General features: G+C 41.5%; 1 protein-coding gene across 1 annotated transcript; it reads left to right on the top strand.

The window, feature by feature from the left end:
* Nucleotides 1-8,986: 8,986 nt before the first annotated feature.
* PROCR (protein C receptor, endothelial) lies at nt 8,987-13,329 on the top strand. Its single transcript, XM_006876868.1, has 4 exons — nt 8,987-9,065; nt 11,545-11,796; nt 12,715-12,990; nt 13,214-13,329. The coding sequence occupies exons 1-4, from the start codon at nt 8,987-8,989 to the stop codon at nt 13,327-13,329; spliced, it is 723 nt and encodes a 240-aa protein (XP_006876930.1).
* The last annotated feature ends 5,096 nt before the right edge of the window (nt 13,330-18,425 follow it).

Here is an 18,425-nt window from a genome sequence, read left to right as displayed (position 1 = left end):
ACCCACCAGCTGTTCCTCGGAAACCCAATACAGGGTTACTGTGAGCTGGAACCAACTCAACGGCACTAAACAACAAACTGTGAGAGACTAAGTCTCTTGTTGTTAAAACCATCCATTTGTGGCTTTCTGTTGCAACAGTGCTGGAGAAGTAAGAGAGTTAGGATAGCATGTGAGCAAAAGTTTTTTCTGAGATACTGTGTGGTGGTCAAATTCACAAGTTTTGGTATTTAGAAAGACCTGGGTTCAAATGATAATTTTCGCTGTGTGATCTTAGGTAAGTCACTAAGTTCTCTGAGCCTCAGTTTCTTAGTAAAATGATGACAATAATGAAACCCACTTACAGGGCTGACGTGAAGATAAGTGAGATGATTTATATAAAGAGTTTAACACTATAAACACATGATAAAACATTGTCATTGTCATAAATATCTGTTTAGTTTTCAGTTCTCTGAGGTGTGAGGAAGACAGCTGTTGCTGTCTCCTCCTCTGTCCATGAAAGGTCTCAGCTTGGTAGGAATGGCCTCTCTGTAATTGAGTTCTGTGAAGATAACTTCACTTTAATCCAAATAACCCAAGCCCTATCTACTTGGGTTGAAGATTCACATCACTCAATACCACACTGGTTTAATCATCTAGTCTAGTTCCCTCCATCCCAAAGTATCTTTCAATCCGTATAGGAGAAAAAAGGCAAAACAAAAGGATATGTAACATCATTGTTGTTATTGTTGTTGTTGTTGTGAAGTGTCGTCGAGTCGGTTCCGACCCATAGCGACCTTGTATAGTGTTTCCAAGGAGCAGTTGGTGAGCTTGAACTGCTGACCTTGCAGTTCAAACGGATTTGCAGTCTGACGTATTAACTCACAGCGCCATGTAACATCACTAGAACCAGATAAATGCAAAGTAAAATGGACACAAAGTGCCATTTTATACTCAGCCAACTGACAATGCCAAGGGTTGGCAAAGATGCTAGCACGAAAACTGTCATACGCTGATGAGAATGTAATTGGCACATCCTTTGTGTAAAACAGTTTGGCAACATTTAATAAGATTGAAGATGCTTATGCCCTGTGACTCAGCAATTCCACTGTCAAATTTGGAATACAGAAATCCTTCCACATATGCACAAGGAAATGTGTTGTTAGTTACTACTGAGTTGGTCCTTGACTCATGGTGCTTCCATGCACAAGAAAACAAAATGAAACTGTTCGGTCCTGTACCATCCTGTGATTGGTTGCAGCCAGACCATTGTGATCCATAGGGGTTTCATTAGCTGATTTTCAAAAGCAGATTGTCAGGACTTTCTTCCTAGTCCATCAGAGACTACAAGCTCTGTTGAAACCTGTTCAGCATCATAGCAACATGTAAACCTCCCATGCCAGATGGGGGGATAATTGTGTCTGAGGTGCACTGGCTGGAAATGGAACCTGGTTTCTCACACAGAAGGCAAGAATTCTATCACTGAGCCACTACTGCCTCCTTGCAGAGGAATATGTATACTTTAATGCCATTCATATGAAACTCAAAATATACATTCTTATGAAACTCAAAATATATTGTTTAGGGATATATGTATATGTAGTATGTTGTTCGGTTCCTTCAAGTCGGTTCCAACTCATAACAACTCAGTATAGGGTTTCTGCGACTGTGTATCTTTGTGGGAGCAGAAAGTCTCATCTTTCTCCCAAGGGTTGTTGGCTCGAACTGCTGACCCTGGGGTTCGCAGTCCAGTGCTTATTGTACAGAGTCACTGCACTTCAGCTATGTAGTATGTTGTTGTTGTTTAAGTGCCAGAGTGCTCCTTGGAGGCCAAGATGGCCAAACTTCATCTCTCATACTTCGGACATATTGTCAGGAGGGACCAGTCACTGGAGAAGGATATCATGCTTGGTAAGGTGGAGGGACAGAGAAAAAGAGGAAGACCCCCAACGAGATGGATTGGCCAAGTGGCAACATCAAAGGACTCAAGCGTGGCAACAGTAGTGAGGTTGGCCCAGGATCAGGCAGCATTTTGTTCTGCTGTGCATAAGGTCACTATGGGTTGGTGCCGATTCGATGGCACCTAACAACAACAACAACAATATCATATATATATATAATATATATGCACACATATATGGAATCCTGTTATGGCACTGTGAGGTAAAGCACTGGACCACAAGGTAGATTTGAACCACAAGGTGAGTGGTTCAAATTCACCAGCCGCTCCTCAGAAACCCTATATAGGGAACTGACTCCACAGCACTTAACAACAACAAATTCCATCTTCATATTGTCTCTGTGTATTTGTATATGGTATCAGTTGCTGTCTAGTCAATTCCAACTCATGGCGACCCCTTGTGTGTCAGAGTAGAACTGACTGTGTGTCAGGGTTTTCAATGGCTGATTTTTTGGAAGTAGATTGCCATGCCTTTCTTCTGCGGCATCTCCAGGTGAACTCAAACTTCTAGCATCTAAGCACATTAACTGTTTACATCATCTAGGCACTGCAATATTTGCTTATACATAGGGGGAAATGTCTGGAAGGGTGCACACCAAACTGCTAATAGAGATTACATCTGGGAAAAGGGATCGGGTAAGGGCCTGAGGGGAATTTCAACCTTTTGTTTTATATACTTCTCCTTAAGGGGTGAGGTGATGTCATAGTAGAATTTGGGGCAAGCCCTGGACATGTGTCAGGTTCCCATTCTCTGAACTGAACATATGCTAGAGCTTCCACTCTTACCTCTTGGTTGTTGCAAAATAGCTAAGAAATAACATCAAAATCTTTTCAAATTTTTTTTGTCACCCCAGCTCACCAACATGGACTAATTGGAACAATATGGCCTTTGTTTTTCTGAACTGGGTTTCAAGAAAAGCAGGACTTAAATCACTGCCAGTTATATTGTCTTGGCTTTTTTTTTTTTTTTTAAGTATTATGAAAATATTTCATAGTTGAAGAATTATTTCATGGTTGAAGAATTGTACTAAAGACACCAATATCCCCACCACCTAATATAAACTATGTATAAAATATTACAGTGTGGCACTGTAGGATAAGCACTGGACTGCTAATTGCAAGGTTGGTGGTTCAAACTCACCAGCTGCTCCTCAGAAACCCTATACAGGGTCACTATGAATTGGTGCTGACTCGATGACACTTAACAACAACAACATAATTGAAGTCACTTGAGTACTCCTTCCCAGTCCCAAATAAACTCTTCTCAGGATTTACTATTTTTAATTTCCTTTCATTTCTATATGCTTACTTTACTGGACTGCGAACCACTAAGTCAGCAGTTCAAACCCACACCTGCTCCTTGGAAACCCTATACAGGGTTGCTATGAGTCAGAATATATATGTATGTGTGTGTGTGTGTGTGTGTGTATATATATATATATATAGTTGTTGTTGTTGTTAAGTGCCGTTGAGTCGGTTCCAACCCATAGCGATCCTATACAGGGTCTCTGAGACTGTAACTCTTTATGGGAGCAGAAAGCCTCATCTTTCTCCGTGGAGCAGCTGGTAGGCTGGTAGTTTCGAACTGCTGACCTTGTGGTTCACAGCCCAATTCATAACCACTATACTACCAGAGCTCCTTGCATATATATATATATATTGCAATTGTTAAGTGCTTTCAAGTCTGTTCCAACCCATGATGGCCCTGTATAGGGTTTCCAAGGAACGGCTAGTGAGCTTAAACTGCCGACCTTGCAGTTCAAACCGACTTTGCAGTCCAGCGCATTAGCTCATATGGAACCCTGGTAGCATAGTGGTTACAAGTCAGGCTGCTAACCTCAAGGTCAGCAGTTCGAAACTACCAGCTGTTCTGTGGAAGAAAGATGAGGCTTTCTGCTCCATAAAGATTTACAGCCTTGGAAACTCTATTCAGGGCCGCTATGAGTCGGAACTGACTCCACGGCACACCACCACTATCATCACATACACACACATATATATGTATATATAGTCCTCATATGGCATTGTCGGTTAGTGAGCTGGACTGCAAAATCGGTTTAAACTGCAAGGTTGGTGGTTCAAACTCACCAACCACTCCTCAGAAACCCTATACAGGGACACTATGAGTTGGAACCAACTTGATGGCACTTAATAACAACAATAACATTTTATGTGCATCCTTCCAGATTCATCAACTCCTCTAAAAAATAAAAAAAAACTAGGCTACTGTTAGAACAAAGCTCAAATTCCTAAAAAGAAAAAAAGGCTGAACTTCCTGGGCAGATAGAGACTAGAGGATCCTCGAGACGATTGTCCTGAAATATGCTTTAAGTTTGGAACTGAATTCACTCCCAGAGTATCACCTTTCAGCCAAATAGACTGGCTCATAAAATAAAGAATACCACCCATGAGTATGGTGTTCCTTTTAAATAACCATATATATGAGACCAAACAGTCAATATTTAATTCTAAAACAAAGAGGAAAAGGTAAGCAGAGGAGGACAGGGAAGCTAGATTAATAGAAATAGAACAACCAGAGAGGAAAATATAAGAATGCTGACACATTGTGGAAAATGTAGCTAATGACACTGAACAATATAAGAGTCAAGAAAAAAGTATTGCTACCAGGATAGGGTTCCAGTTCATACATGCGTGAATTTACTCCGAACATGTTTAAATATGTTTAACATGATCTACAATCAGAGGATAGCTACAGACAAGCTCTCTCAGTGATATACTTGTCTTAGTCTCCTTGTTGTTATTTTTGTTAAGTGCTGTCGAGTTAGTTCCGACTCATAGTGACCCTGTATAGGGTTTCTGAGGAGCAGTTGGTGAACTTGAACCACTGACCTTGCAGTTAAAATTGACCTTGCAGTCCAGTGTATTAACCAACAATGACACACCAGGTGTCTTCCAAAAAAACAGTCCAGTCAAAACAGTGGCTTCTTAGGAAATCTGCTAAGCCACTTAAATTCAAGGCAGAGAGGACAGAACACGTTATTGCAATTGTTTTTTGGGATTCTCAAAAAACTTTCAGACTTTCTCGAAGGACAGAGGACAATAATGGGGGTCAGTAAGGTGGCACTGAGGAATTTTTTCCATCGCAACAATGCACCCACCCATTCTTCCGGAGCAGCAATTGTTGTCCGATGAGAATTTTATTGGGAAATCTAACTCCATCCACCTTACAGTCCTGATCTTGCCCTTTCAGACTTATTTTTCTTCCCCAAACTCAAAGATCATGTAAAAAGAACACTATTTGAGTCCCTCAAGTATGACAAAACTGCCGTTTTGACATGATGTAAATTGAAGAAAACAGAATTCTTTGTAAACATCACCTTCAAAGATTTATAGACCAAGGCCGTGCCCTGTGCGTGAGCAGCTGCAGAGGTGGTGGCAGCGACAGTCCCAGCCTGTTGCTTTACTTTTTGCTGTATGAACACAGTCATTATACCAAAGAGAAAGTCCAGAGAATTCAGAGGGCAAAGATGGCTTCAAAGAAACTGAGCTTGAGTCCACGAGACAGTCTGCCTGATTGTAAGTGAAAACTGCTCCACCAAAACCTGAACCCAAACCAAGAAAAACATCTGCTAAGAAAGAACCTGGAGCAAAGATTAGCAAAGGTGCAAAAGGGAAGAAGGAGGAAAAGCAGGAAGCTGGAAAGGAAGGCACAGAAAACTGAATCTATAGATAACAATGGAGAGTGAATTGTGAAAAATTGGGTTGGTTTTATGTACCTCTTAGGACAACTTTTAAAAGCTATTTTTATGAAGTATTTTGTAAATGCTAATTTTTTAGGATTCTACTAGTTGACATGTAAAAATATATAAGGATGGACATTTTGCCTTCTTAAAGGAATGCTTTTTGGAAATTTCCATCCTCAAGAGAAATAATAAATATCAATTTAATATTGGAAGCTGTATGTAAATTGAGTCAGCATTCCATGTACTTGCTTTAGAACTCTAGTCTTGTTTGTACTGTGGTGTTTTTGCTGTGTATATTTGAATTTTTCATGCAAATTTTCTAGGTTTTATATGATTTTGATGAAACATGGATAGTTGTGGCCACCTGCTGACTAACTGTGGTTTAAAATGAAAACTTCATTACCTGCAAAAAAATTAAAAATGTATAGACCAAGATAGAGAATATGCCAAGAAACAACAGCTCCACACTTTGATTTTTTGTTTAATAAAGGTTTCAGTGATTTTGTATCAATACTTTCTAACTTACCATCATATGTATGTTGTTGTTGTTGTTAAGTGCTGTCGAGTCAGTTCCGACCCATAGCAACCCTGTACAGGGTTTCCGAGGGTATAGAAGTTGTTAAATGAGAACCTAACTTGTTGTGCAGTTCTTCCTTGTTCCTGTACCCTCCTGGTCGACAGGGTGTATCCAGTCCTCACCCTCATCAAGCCAGCAGCCAGTAGCACCCCTTCCTGCACAGCCTCTGCCAGGGTTCAGGGGGCTGGCATAGTGCACCAACTTCTGGATGCACCTGAACCACCCGGCACTATGTTACACAAACAGTGAACAGAGAACTAACTGCGCTCACACTTCCTTCCAGTCTCTATTCCAGCCTGAGAATACACCAATATACAATCATCAACTAAATATAAGTTGTTGTTAAGTACCGTCAAGTAAATTCTAACTCATAGTGACCCTGTAGAGGGTTTCCAAGGAGCAGCTGGTGAGTTTGAACCAAAGACCTTACAGTTCAATCAGCCTTTCAGTCCAGTGCTTATCCTACAACACCACACAATATCACAATGTCTCAGAGACAACAATTTCAGCTTACACAAAGAAAAAAGCCAAAGTGCCTCAAACAAGTGACCAAAAAGAATCCTGAAAGCAGCTCAGGAAAAATGAAGTTACCTGCAAAGGAGAGCTAATAAGACTAAGTTCTGATTTTCATGCAGGCAAGAATGACGTATATAAAACTCTGAAAGAGAAATATTGCCAGCCAAGAATCCTATATCCAGCAAAACTATCCGTCAAACATGATGGTGAAATTAAGTCATCTTCAAACAAACAAATTAAAATAATTTGTAAAAACAAGATCAGCCTTACATAAAACACTAAAGGGAGTTCTTTGGACAGAGGAGCAACAACAGCAGACAACACCTACACTCAATCTATATATGTTGTTGTTGTTGTTGTTAAGTGCTGTTGAGTCAGTACCACGTCATAGCAACCCTGCATAGGATTTCCAAGGCTGTAAATCTTTGCAGGAGCAGACAAGCCTCATCTTTCTCCCATGGAGGGGCTGGTGGGCTCCAACCAGTGACCTTGTGATTCACAGTCCAGTGTTATTCTACCATCTGAAAAATAAAATAAACCTAATAAGATTGAAAGGAGAGAACCAGAGACACAGTTGCAACAACAACAAAAAACCCATGAAGTAAAAAGTGGAAATAATCCAGTTACAGAACTTCCAAATGAATAAGAAATCAAATAGATTCAAGACAAATTTATAAATAAAAATAAACCTAACTGCAACCCTAAAAACTAGACTAAGCCTTACTCCTAGACCTAACCTACCACTTTTAACACTAACTCTAGTGCTAATCTTAATGATAAATGAAGTCCTAGATCTAGCCAAGACCTAGCCATAATCCCAACCCTAACCCTCAGTTATTCCTATCCATCCATTCCCCCCAAAAGAAGGCAGGTTGTTGACATTGTGTTTGTGTGTCACACCTAAACAGTTCTAAGCTGTACATAATGGACCACAGCTTACTCTTAAAGGTCTGTACACGTCATTTCTATTGCATCCAGTCATCCATTCATTGTTGTTAAATGCTGTCGAGATGGTTCTGACTCATAGCATTCCTGTATAGTGTCCGAGGAGCAGCTGGTGTATTTGAACCACCAACCTTGTTGTTAGCAGTCCAGTGTTTATCCAACAGCACCAGAGCAGATATTTATTACTTGATGTGCACTTTTCTAGGCACAGAAACAAACAAGATGGGCAGCCTTGATCCCCCTGGAGCTTACATTCTGGCAGAGCATTCACACAGAACACACCTAAACGAGTAATATCATTTCAGGAGGTACTAAATAATACGATGAAAATAAAGTGGGGAGTTGGTTAGGGAAGGATACTATTTTTACTACTGCATAGAGATCACAGGATGGATTTATCACCATTTGAGAAGTGGGCTTTCAAACTTTTCTACCAGCTTCCTGGAGTAAGAAATACATCCTCTACTGTGATCCAGAACTTATATGGAGAAACATGCTGAAACACAAAACCAAAACATATATACACAACTTTTCATGAACAAAAAGTTTCACAAAATAATGATGATATACTAAAAATTTCCATTTGGTTGTATTTCATTTTTAAAAAGGAGGGGTGGGGTGGGGAGGATTATGACCTGTTATGTAACCCATCCTCTTTTGAGATTTATATAGATTGTTCATAATTCTCCCCTATGACAAACAATGCTGCTGTAGTGAGCTGCTTTATACTCATTTCATGACTATTTCTGACAACACGATCCCTGATTGTGTAACTGCCATTTACTTCAGATTCTGATTAACTACAGCCTGCATACTGGAAAACAGAATTCTAATCCAGGATCTGCAACCATCAGGATGTGTGAACCTCAGTTTCCCCATCACTAACCTGATGATCTCTACACCATGGAGTCTGTTCTAAGTTGAAAGCAAATGCCCCATCCCCTGACTCAAGATGGCTAAGCTTCTGCCCAAGACTTTCTACCCCTTGTCTGCTCCCAGATCCTTAGGGGCAGCCCTGGGAGGAGGTAAAAGGCAGGTCTGGGCAGGAGGACGCAGTGCAGGGCGGGGCAAGGGGAGGGCAGAGGAGGCTGGCTCCCTAGTAGGAAATGAGGCAGAATAGGAATAACATTTTACAAGCCTGACGCCCTCTTCTTCCTCCTCTGCCCTGGCCACCTTCCAGAATCTTCCACTCAACCTCCACCCCTTCCAGACAGCCTTCATTCCTCTTTCCCCTAGGTTGCAGCTAGCTGCAGTCCCCAGCCTGCGTGAGTCGGAAGCCCAAGTTGGACCAAGAATCTCAGCCCCAGGATGTTGACAATGTTACTACGCCTGCTCTCTCTGCTGCTTTTTCCCGGCTGGGCCCTTTGTAGCCAGGAAGCCTCAGATGGTGAGTTGGGGGCATGTCTCTTGCCTTCTGTTGGCTTGAGGAATCTTAGTCTATCTGGGTCCATGAGCGGGAATGGGAGCATTTATTCCAGAGGCTGTGCCTGCAGCTGGCTAGGTCTCTGTATGGGACAGCCAGGTTCCTGGAGGCTGGTTTGTGTTCCAAAGCTAAGGTAGGGAGATACCATTCAGTCCTTGAGGCTCAAGGGAAACATGACAAGTAGGAAAATGGGGAAGGGTCTGGTAGACAAGGTGAGGAAATCATCCTGGAGGAGAGGAGAGAGATGGATGAAGTGTGGAGAGGGAAAGATGAGGGTGATGGTGGATAGGGGTGAGTTTAAGGAAGATGGGAAGACTCACAAATGAGAAGAGGGATGGCGGGAATTAGGAGATCGTAGGGGAACTGATGGGCAATTTGGGAGAAAGACTGATATAGGTGAGGTCGAAGGGTATACTAGGAAAGATGAAGAAAGAATGCAGGGAGGATAAAACTGGGAAGAACTAAGTTAGGGAAGAACTAATGGAAGATCAGGCTGCCCGAAGTATCCTCACTTAAGTGGTGAAGGGAATTTTCTGTCTCAAATTGTAACCATACAGGGGCCTCCTTTCTCCTTTCTCACAATCCCTATAGCTTCAGCCTTCCCCTCAGAAAGGGAACAAATGATAAGCACTATTGAATGCATGCTTACTATGGTGAATGCACAGATTGATTCATTTAATCCCCACAAAGGTAGGAATACTATTACCTACCTTTTACAGAGGAGGAGACTGGGTTGCAGAGTAATTAAGAATCTTGTCTAGGGCTACCCACACAGACACACTTACCATCATCACCTGTAGGCTCGGAGCACAACTTCGCAAACGCAAACATGGACAAGATATATACACAGACTTGCAACCCAGACTCATTCTCTCCACACACATTCTGTGGGAACTAACGACCTGTCAGGCTATTTGCTAGTACAGGAGGCAGAAATAGCCAGGCATGGCTCCATAACTGGGAGGAACCCAGTGTAGCCTGTGTGTGTATGGGGTGGATGAAGGGGACAGTCACTTAGAATCCAGTGAGATACATACTCACACAACATGGTTTGACAATACTGAAACAGACCCACTGTGTCTGGGAGGGCAAAAGAAGGGGCATTAGGAAAATTTCTTCCAGGGGGAGAAAATTGAATTTGGTCTTGAAGTATGATTAAGAACATCTAATGGGCAGAAAAAGGCAGGCAGAGCAACCCTAACATTCTATTCACATGTCAGACAAAAGGTTGCATGACAAACCATGGGGACGAGATCAGAAGAGGCAGTTGGGGCCAAGTCACTGGTAGCCTTGAATGCTAGGCTGAAGACTTTGGATTTGATCCTGTAGATAAATATTCTATAGCATAGCTGTGGACCAGGAGCCCTGGTGGCATGGTGAGTTAAGCATTGGGCTGCTAACCAGAAGTTAATGGTTCGAACCACCAGCTGCTCCAAGGAAAGAAGATGAGACAGTCTGCTTCCTAAAGATTTGTTGCTGTTGTTGTTAAGTGTTGTAGAGTCAGTTTCAATTCATAAGTAAGGGTTTCTGAGGCTTTAAATCTTCTCAGGAACAGAAAGCCTTATCTTTCTCCCATGGAGTGACTGGTGGGTTTGAACTGCAGACCTTGTGGTTCACAGTCCAGTGCTTACCATATGGAACCACCACACTCCTACAGATTTACAGCCTTGGAACCCAGATAGACCATAGTTTTGTAGACATCTTGGTCAGCTGGCACAACATTGTCTATATAGTTTATGTTCTACATCCTAGTTTGGTAAGTAGCGTCTGGGGTCTCAGTTTCCAGTGTAGACTGGAGTTAATAACAGTAGCCACTGTATTAAACTATTGGGAGGAAAGCACAGTAATAATGTGTGTGTAGAGGATTGAACACAGTATCTGGGTCATAATAAGCATTTAATAGCTATTAGCTATTACTTTTGACAGGCAAAGGGGCACTAGAGGACTTTAAGCAGGAGAACGAGTTGAGTCACATGAATGTCCAATTAGAAGGGTTGAAACTGAAGGCAGTGGGATGAGGGAAAAGGTGAATACCCCAGTTCTGCAAAAGTAGATGGGTCCTGTGATAAGGCAGGGGCAACAGAATTAGAAAACAAAGAGCTGGAATTGGAATATTATTGTAGGTCAGGGTTTATTGACCAGCCAAAAATGAATGACTCCTTTATCCAGGCTGTATCATCCTAGGGCAAGTGACTTCTGTTAATCCGGCCTCAGTTTCCTCATCTGTAAACTGAGGATAATAATCTCTGTCCTGCCATTTGGCAGGGTTACTGAAAGAATCAAATCGGAGCAAGGGTGGGAGGGAAATTTGTAGTTTGTGAAGGGCCAGATTGTGGGCGTTGGGCCTAAGGGCAGGGGGTTATTATCTCCAGCTGGCTTCCCCGCTGCTCACTCCCACACTAGCTGCCAGCCAGGGCCCTAATACTCTGACTCTTACCCTCAGGCCTACCAAGCCTCCACATACTACAATTCGCCTACTTCCGTGACCCCTCTCACGTGTGGTACCGGGGCAACGCATCGCTCGGTGGGCATCTGACACACATGCTGGAAGGTCCAAGCACCAATGTCACGATCCTCCAGCTGCAGCCCTTGGAGGAGCCAGAGAGCTGGGTGCGCACAGAGCGAGGCCTGCAGCGCTACCTGCAAGATTTCTATGGCCTAGTGCTGCTGGTGCACAGGGAGCGCAGCTTGGCATGTGAGTGCCGACGCACTGGGGTGGGAACTGGAGCTGGCCCTGGGTGGGAGCCATGGACTGTGGGCCAGAGATGCTGGGAAACCTTGTGATGTCTTGTGGAGGAATTTGTCACTGTGGGCATGATCTGTGGGGCAGGGCTGCTCTAGGGAGCCCAGAAGTGTCTGGAGTAGATGTCTTAGCACTGAGCCCCAGCTGACAAAGTCCTTCCTCAGGCATAATCTCTGTGGGTAGTCCCTTGGCAGGAGGCCATCAACAGTAATCCTTACCCAATCTGATTTCCAAAAGTTCACTGAAGACTCCACAGCTCTCACCTCACAGTCCTTCAACTCCTTTCCCTCAAAGAACTGTTTCCCCTTCACATACACACACACACACTCCTCCAGCACCTCAACCCTCCAACTATTTCTCCTTGCAGAAACTGAGTTTTGCTGTAGCTCCCTGACCTTTTCTCATAATCCCCAACTCGTTTGCCTCAACGACTCCAAATTTCTTCTCCCTCTTTTCATACCTTTCAACTCCTTTATGTCACAGTCCCCATTTTTCTTCATAGTCCCTAACCCTTTTATTGGAGTCCTGGTGTGAGTTAATGCGCTGGACCACAAGGTCAGTTTGAACTGCAAAGTGGGCCATTCAAGCTTACTGGCTGCTCCTTGGAAACCCTTTACAGTGTTGCTCTGAGTGGGAAAAGACTTGATGGCACTTAACAACAACAACAACCCCTTCTTACAGCCTTCCTTTCTTGTCTTCTCAGAGTCCTCCAAACACTTCTCCTCACAATTCCCTAACCTAGACCCTCCACTCCTCACAGCCACTGGCTCTCACTCCACAAACCCCTCCTCCCTCTGTGATCAGACCCTGTACCTGGCACCCTCTCTGTTCTGTCCCTGACCCAGAATTCTCCCCACTCCCTATCCACAGTTCCTCTGGTAATCCGCTGCTTCCTGGGCTGTGAGCTGCCTCCTGAGGACTCAAAACCCCACGTCTTCTTTGAGGTGGCTGTGAATGGGAGCTCCTTTGCAAATTTCCAGCCAGAGACAGCCTCATGGATGGCAAAATCTGAGACACTCTCCAAAGTGGACACCTTCGCTCTGAAGGAGCTCAATACCCACAATCGTACTCGATATGAACTTCAGGAGTTCCTGCAAGAGACCTGTGTGCAGTATGTGCAGGAACATAGTGTGAAGAACATAAAAGGTATGATGGGGCAGGGCCATGGCTGAGTTTGGGGGAGGTGGCAGATTCTAGGCAAAAGGATGGAGACCTTGAGCAACAGAAGGCCCAGGGCTGAGTACTTGGGACAGAGCACAGCTTAAGACACTTGGTGAAAAGAAATGGGCAGAAATCCCTTGGGGTTTGACTCAAAGCTTGGACTCCTTGAGGGCATGTTCTTCAGGCTAATTCTCTGCATATTCTGCAGGGAGCCTAACTGGCCGCTCGTACACTCCGCTGGTCCTGGGCGTCTTGGTGGGCAGCTTCATCATCACCAGTGTTGCTGTGGGCATCTTCCTGTGCACAGGTGGACGGCGATGTTAATTACTCTCCAGCCCCCTCAGAGAAAGAGCTGGACTGATGGGGGCTGGCAAAGGACAGTCTCAGCTCACTGCAAAGCCAGCTACCCCATTTGGGTCACATTATCCAAGCAGGTTTGGAATAGAAGTTCCTTGTTTTCTCTCAGCGCTACTCACCAAAGGATTTGATGTTGGGGAGAGGCTACATGGGCAGAATATTTAATTTGCTAAGAACCCAAGAACTTGCATTTTTTGTTGAATTGGAATGAGAAGTGAATGTTTATCTATCTTTGTGGAAAACAAATGATGGAGTTGGGGCAAGAGAGTCTATGGCCCATCCTCCAAAAGTAGTCAGAATCATCTGAAGCATTCAAAACACAGCCACAAACCCCCAAATCAGCCATAACCAAAATAAATGAAATCTGATTCTTCCAGATGTGTCACACTTGTAAAAGAACACTAATGTAGCAGGGGTAATCAGAGAAATGGAAGCAGTGTAAAATCCAAGTAATATGGGAGAATGGAGCTACTAACCAATTAACTTATAATGTTAATAAATTCCTTACACATGCATAAAGCATTATTATTTTCACCACTCTGCAAAATTTATGGAGAAATAGTCTATACTTTTTTCTTTTACTTTCTCATACATATCCCACTCAACTCTTCGACCCATTGTGGTCTAACTTCCCTAGACACTGCTGCAAGGTAACCTTTAGTTATCATTCTTGTTTGCTGTGATCTGCAACTGCTAATTTTATGGACTAGAACTTTCTTTTTACTTTAGCTTTTGAAATACAATTCTTCTAATTTGTTTAATTGATCTTTACCATTCTTTTTCAATACGTTTCACTATGGCATTTTACTTAGTCCAGGCTGGAAATGTTGACTTCCTTAGGATTCTTTTTTTTTTTTTTTCTTTCCCTTTTTCCTCCATTAAACTACATCCTACCTGGGTGACCTATTCACTTCTGTCTTAAATTAATTTCATGCTATCCTCTGTATTGTTACATTACTTGTTCAGTATTCAAAGTCCTAGTGGGAGCATCCAAATGAACAAGTTTAGACCATGTTAACTTTGCCTTCAGAATCACACAGAAGAAGAAGTTTCAGTTGCTGGGCAACCAAAATAAACAAATAAACAAATGCTCCTATATCTGACACCATTGATTAATTTACTCACTCAGTAAATGTACACCTCCATGTACACAGCTTTATATTATTTACTTTGGAAGAACCAACAATGATTAAGACATGATCCTTTTCAAGAATTCATTGTTTACTTGGGAAGATAAAAATATACAAATATGAATGATACAAGGCATGATATTATAAGAACTGGAAGTTAAATATGCTGTTTTTATTTACTGTTACAGTTCTGCTTTATAGTTTTTGGATACTGCTTTATGGTTTTTGGAATTATTTAACTTGCATGATACCATTTAATAGTCATTGAGTCCTTTTAAAATAACGTAAAGTAAGGTATTCTCCTTACTTTATATTATTAGGAAACTGCTTAGAAAGAATAAGTGAAGAAAGTAAGAGCCACAGTCAGTATTCAAGCCCAGGTCGTCCTGTTCTCGGATTTATGCTTCTTTCTTTTACTAAAATGGAAGGAATCAGAGAAATCTGAAAAAGAAGGTAGGATTTACGGATGGGTAACATATGACCTAAGGAGCTCTGGTACGGTGTGATTACGAATAGGGCTGCTAACCTCAAGGTCAATAGTTCAAAACTATCAGCCGTTCCATGGGAGAAAGATAAGGCTTTCTGCTCCCGTAGAGATTTACAGCCTCAGAAACTCAGGTCACTATGATTTGGAACTGACTCCACAGTACTTAACAACAACAACATATGACCTACACAGATATGAAAGACAGAACAGGTGAAATAAAGATCCAGAGTTCAAATAAAGTAGATCAGATTTTAAGAAGCATAACTAGTTCAATGTGGTTGGAGAATGGTAGAAAATGAGATTAGAAAGGCTTCATTGTATTGGGCCTCTAAGGCATGGTGCAGGAGTTTGATCTTTAGCTGGTAAAGAGGTTGGTGGGCAGAAAGCTACTGCAGGCTTCTTTCCCATTTCAGATGTATTGTTACAAAGAAAATTCAGGTAGGTTGAGGCCCACTGAGCTCATTCCTAAGGTCCTAGCTTGGATATCCCCTAGATCAAGGTCAGACTAGGAGCTTGGATATCCCCTAGATCAAGGTCAGACTAGGTTTTATTCTTCAATTGGGGAGCCAAAGGGAAAGGATGAAATGGGAAGTCAGTCTGGAGAAGAATGGGATCTTGGAGAATGAGTCAGATATACTCAAGCTCTGAGATGTTACATTACTTCCTTTCCCCAATGAAAACTCTGCAGTAGTTCAGGTCTTCACCACCTATAACCTAGACTACTACAATCACATCTCAACATACCTTATTTTAGCTAGAATTCTCCTTAGAAGCAAGGATGGCAAGACTTTGTCTCACATACTTTGGGCATTTATTTGGAGAAGCCAGTCCCTGGAGAAGGACATCATATTTGGTTAAGTGGAGGGTCAGAGAAAAAGAGGAAGACCCTCAACAAGATGGATTAAAACAGAGGCTTCAACAGTAGTCTCAAGCATAGCAATGATTGTGAGGACAAGGCAGTGTTTCACTCTGTTGTACGTAGGGTCACTGTGAATTGGAACCGCTCTGACTCAATGGCACCTACCAGCACAACAGTCTCTTCACATATTGTCATCAGATGCTCATTATAACGCATACCAGTCTTCTGCACAGAATTCTTTAAGTCTTCCATTCTCCATAGGATAAAATCCAAACTCTTCAGTATGGAGTTCAAGACACTTCACAGTCCAGCACCAGCTTGTCTTTGGTGCTCTGACCTCCTTCTAGCTCCTTCAAAACACTCTTACTTTCCCAAACATACCTTGTTCTTTCTAGTAATATTCCCTTTCATATCATATTCTTTATATTTGTATTGAAGCCTAGCTCAGATGCCATCTCCTCGGTGAAGTCATCCAGGATACATAATTATTTTTCTCTTCCTCTGTGTTCCCAAAGCATGTAGTAAAGTCCTTATTATAATACCATTACCCTCTAATAATTTGTGGCTTCTCTACTGGAATGAGTTTTCCAAAGGACAGAACTAGTGTCACCTAGCCCAGGACTGATAAGAAGTAGCAACTCAATACTAATGGAATGAATGAGTTGTAGTTTTGATTCTACCAACATCTAACTGTGTGACCTTGTGTAAGTCACTATACCCCAAAGATTCTTCATTCTCATCTAGAAAATGGAAATAAAAATGTGTGCCCTCCTTACTTCATATTATTACTGTTAGGATAACATAGTGTAATGGATATTAAAGCAATTTATAAACTGTAAAACATTATACATATGCAAGGGATGATTATTGTTACTTAACAGCAATAGCTCAAAAAAAGCAGTAACTCTAGAATAGATTCTAATAAGATACATATTTGAGAAAATAAATAATATAGCTAGAAATAATTAAAAGAAATGAAATGGTCACTAGAAACCATCCCTTCATGCAAAATCAGGTAGTAAAGGAGCAACAAAGGAACAAAAGAAATATTAGACATACAGAAAACCAAAAGTGAAATAGTAGGTGTAAATCCAAATACTTAATTAGTAATATTAAATGTCAGTGAATTAAACAATTAAATCAAAAGGTAGAGATTATCAGATTGGATTAAAAAACAACAATAACAAAATATAACTTTATGGTGTCTATTTGTTGTTGTTGTTGTTGTTGTTGTTAAGTGCCATTGAGTTGGTACCCACCCATAGAGACCTGGGATGTACATTTTAGATTCAAATAGACAAATAAGTTGAAAATAAAATGGATGGAAAAGAGCAATCATAAGAAAAATATAGTGACTATAAAACAACAGACAAAATATATTTCAACACAAAAAAAAGTGAAGAGAGATAATAAAAGACATTTTATAACGATAAAAGGGTCAGTCCATCAGGGAGATGTAACAATTATACATTTATATTCACCTAACAATGGAACCCAGCAACCCGGTGTGGCGCTAACCAGTAGGATAAATACTGGACTGCTAACCACAAGGTCGTCAGTTCAAACCCATGAGCTGCTCCTTAAAAACCCTCTGCAGGATTGCTATGAGTTAAAAATGATAGCACTTAACAACAACAAAAACAGTAATGGAACCCAAGAAGTATAAAAAGTAAAAGCTGACAAAACTGATGTGAGAAATACACAGTTTAACAATAATTTCTGGAGACTGTTCCCATTTTCAAGAATGGCAGACTATCAATAACATCATAGAAGACTTAATTCTATAAACCTAACACACATCTTTGGAACACACCATCCAACAACTGCAGAATGCCTATTCATTGCAAGCATATATGGACAATTTTCAAGGATAAACCATGAAACAAGTCTCAATAAATAAATGAAAAATATTGAAGCCATTTGAAGTATGCTTTTTGATCACAATCGAATAAAATTAGAAATAATAGAAGGAACTTTAGGAAATTCATAAATACATGTCCAAAGGACACATTCCTCATACATATAATGGACATGGGGACACAGTCGCAGATGTCTCCCAGATATAACCAAAACAGCCTGCAGATTGATTTACTGAGTTTAAAGGCTTAGGACCATAGGTTTGTGGGACATCTTAGTCATATGACACAACATGGTCTATAAAGTTATGTTCTACATTCTAATTTGTAAGTAGTGCCTGGGAATCTTAAAAATTTGAGAGCAGTTATCTAATATACAACTATTGGTCTCACTTGTCTGGAGCAAAAGAGAAAGGTGGAAACCAAAGACTCAATGAATAAACCAGTCTCCAGGACCTATTGCTTGCACAAACCACAGCCATCCAGAGACTGGAAGAATTAGATGATGCCAGCAACCATTACCAACCATTCTGACCAGAGCCACAATAGATGGTCCCAGATAGAACGGAAGAAAATTGTAGAATAAAACTCAAAATCTTAAAAAATAAGGTCAGTAAATAAATAATAAATAAAGCCAGATGTACTGGTGTTATGCCCAGAATTCGGAGTCCCCAAAGACCACCCAGGAGCCGTGTACCGATGCAAATACATAAGGGTTGTTTATTCAAGCT

The sequence above is a fragment of the Chrysochloris asiatica genome, unplaced genomic scaffold, assembly GCF_000296735.1.
Source record: "Chrysochloris asiatica unplaced genomic scaffold, ChrAsi1.0 scaffold00423, whole genome shotgun sequence".
In the NCBI taxonomy this organism is placed as follows: Eukaryota; Metazoa; Chordata; class Mammalia; order Afrosoricida; family Chrysochloridae; genus Chrysochloris; species Chrysochloris asiatica.
The sequence above is the reverse complement of the archived record's forward strand: the minus strand, read 5'-3'. Positions and strand labels throughout refer to the sequence as shown.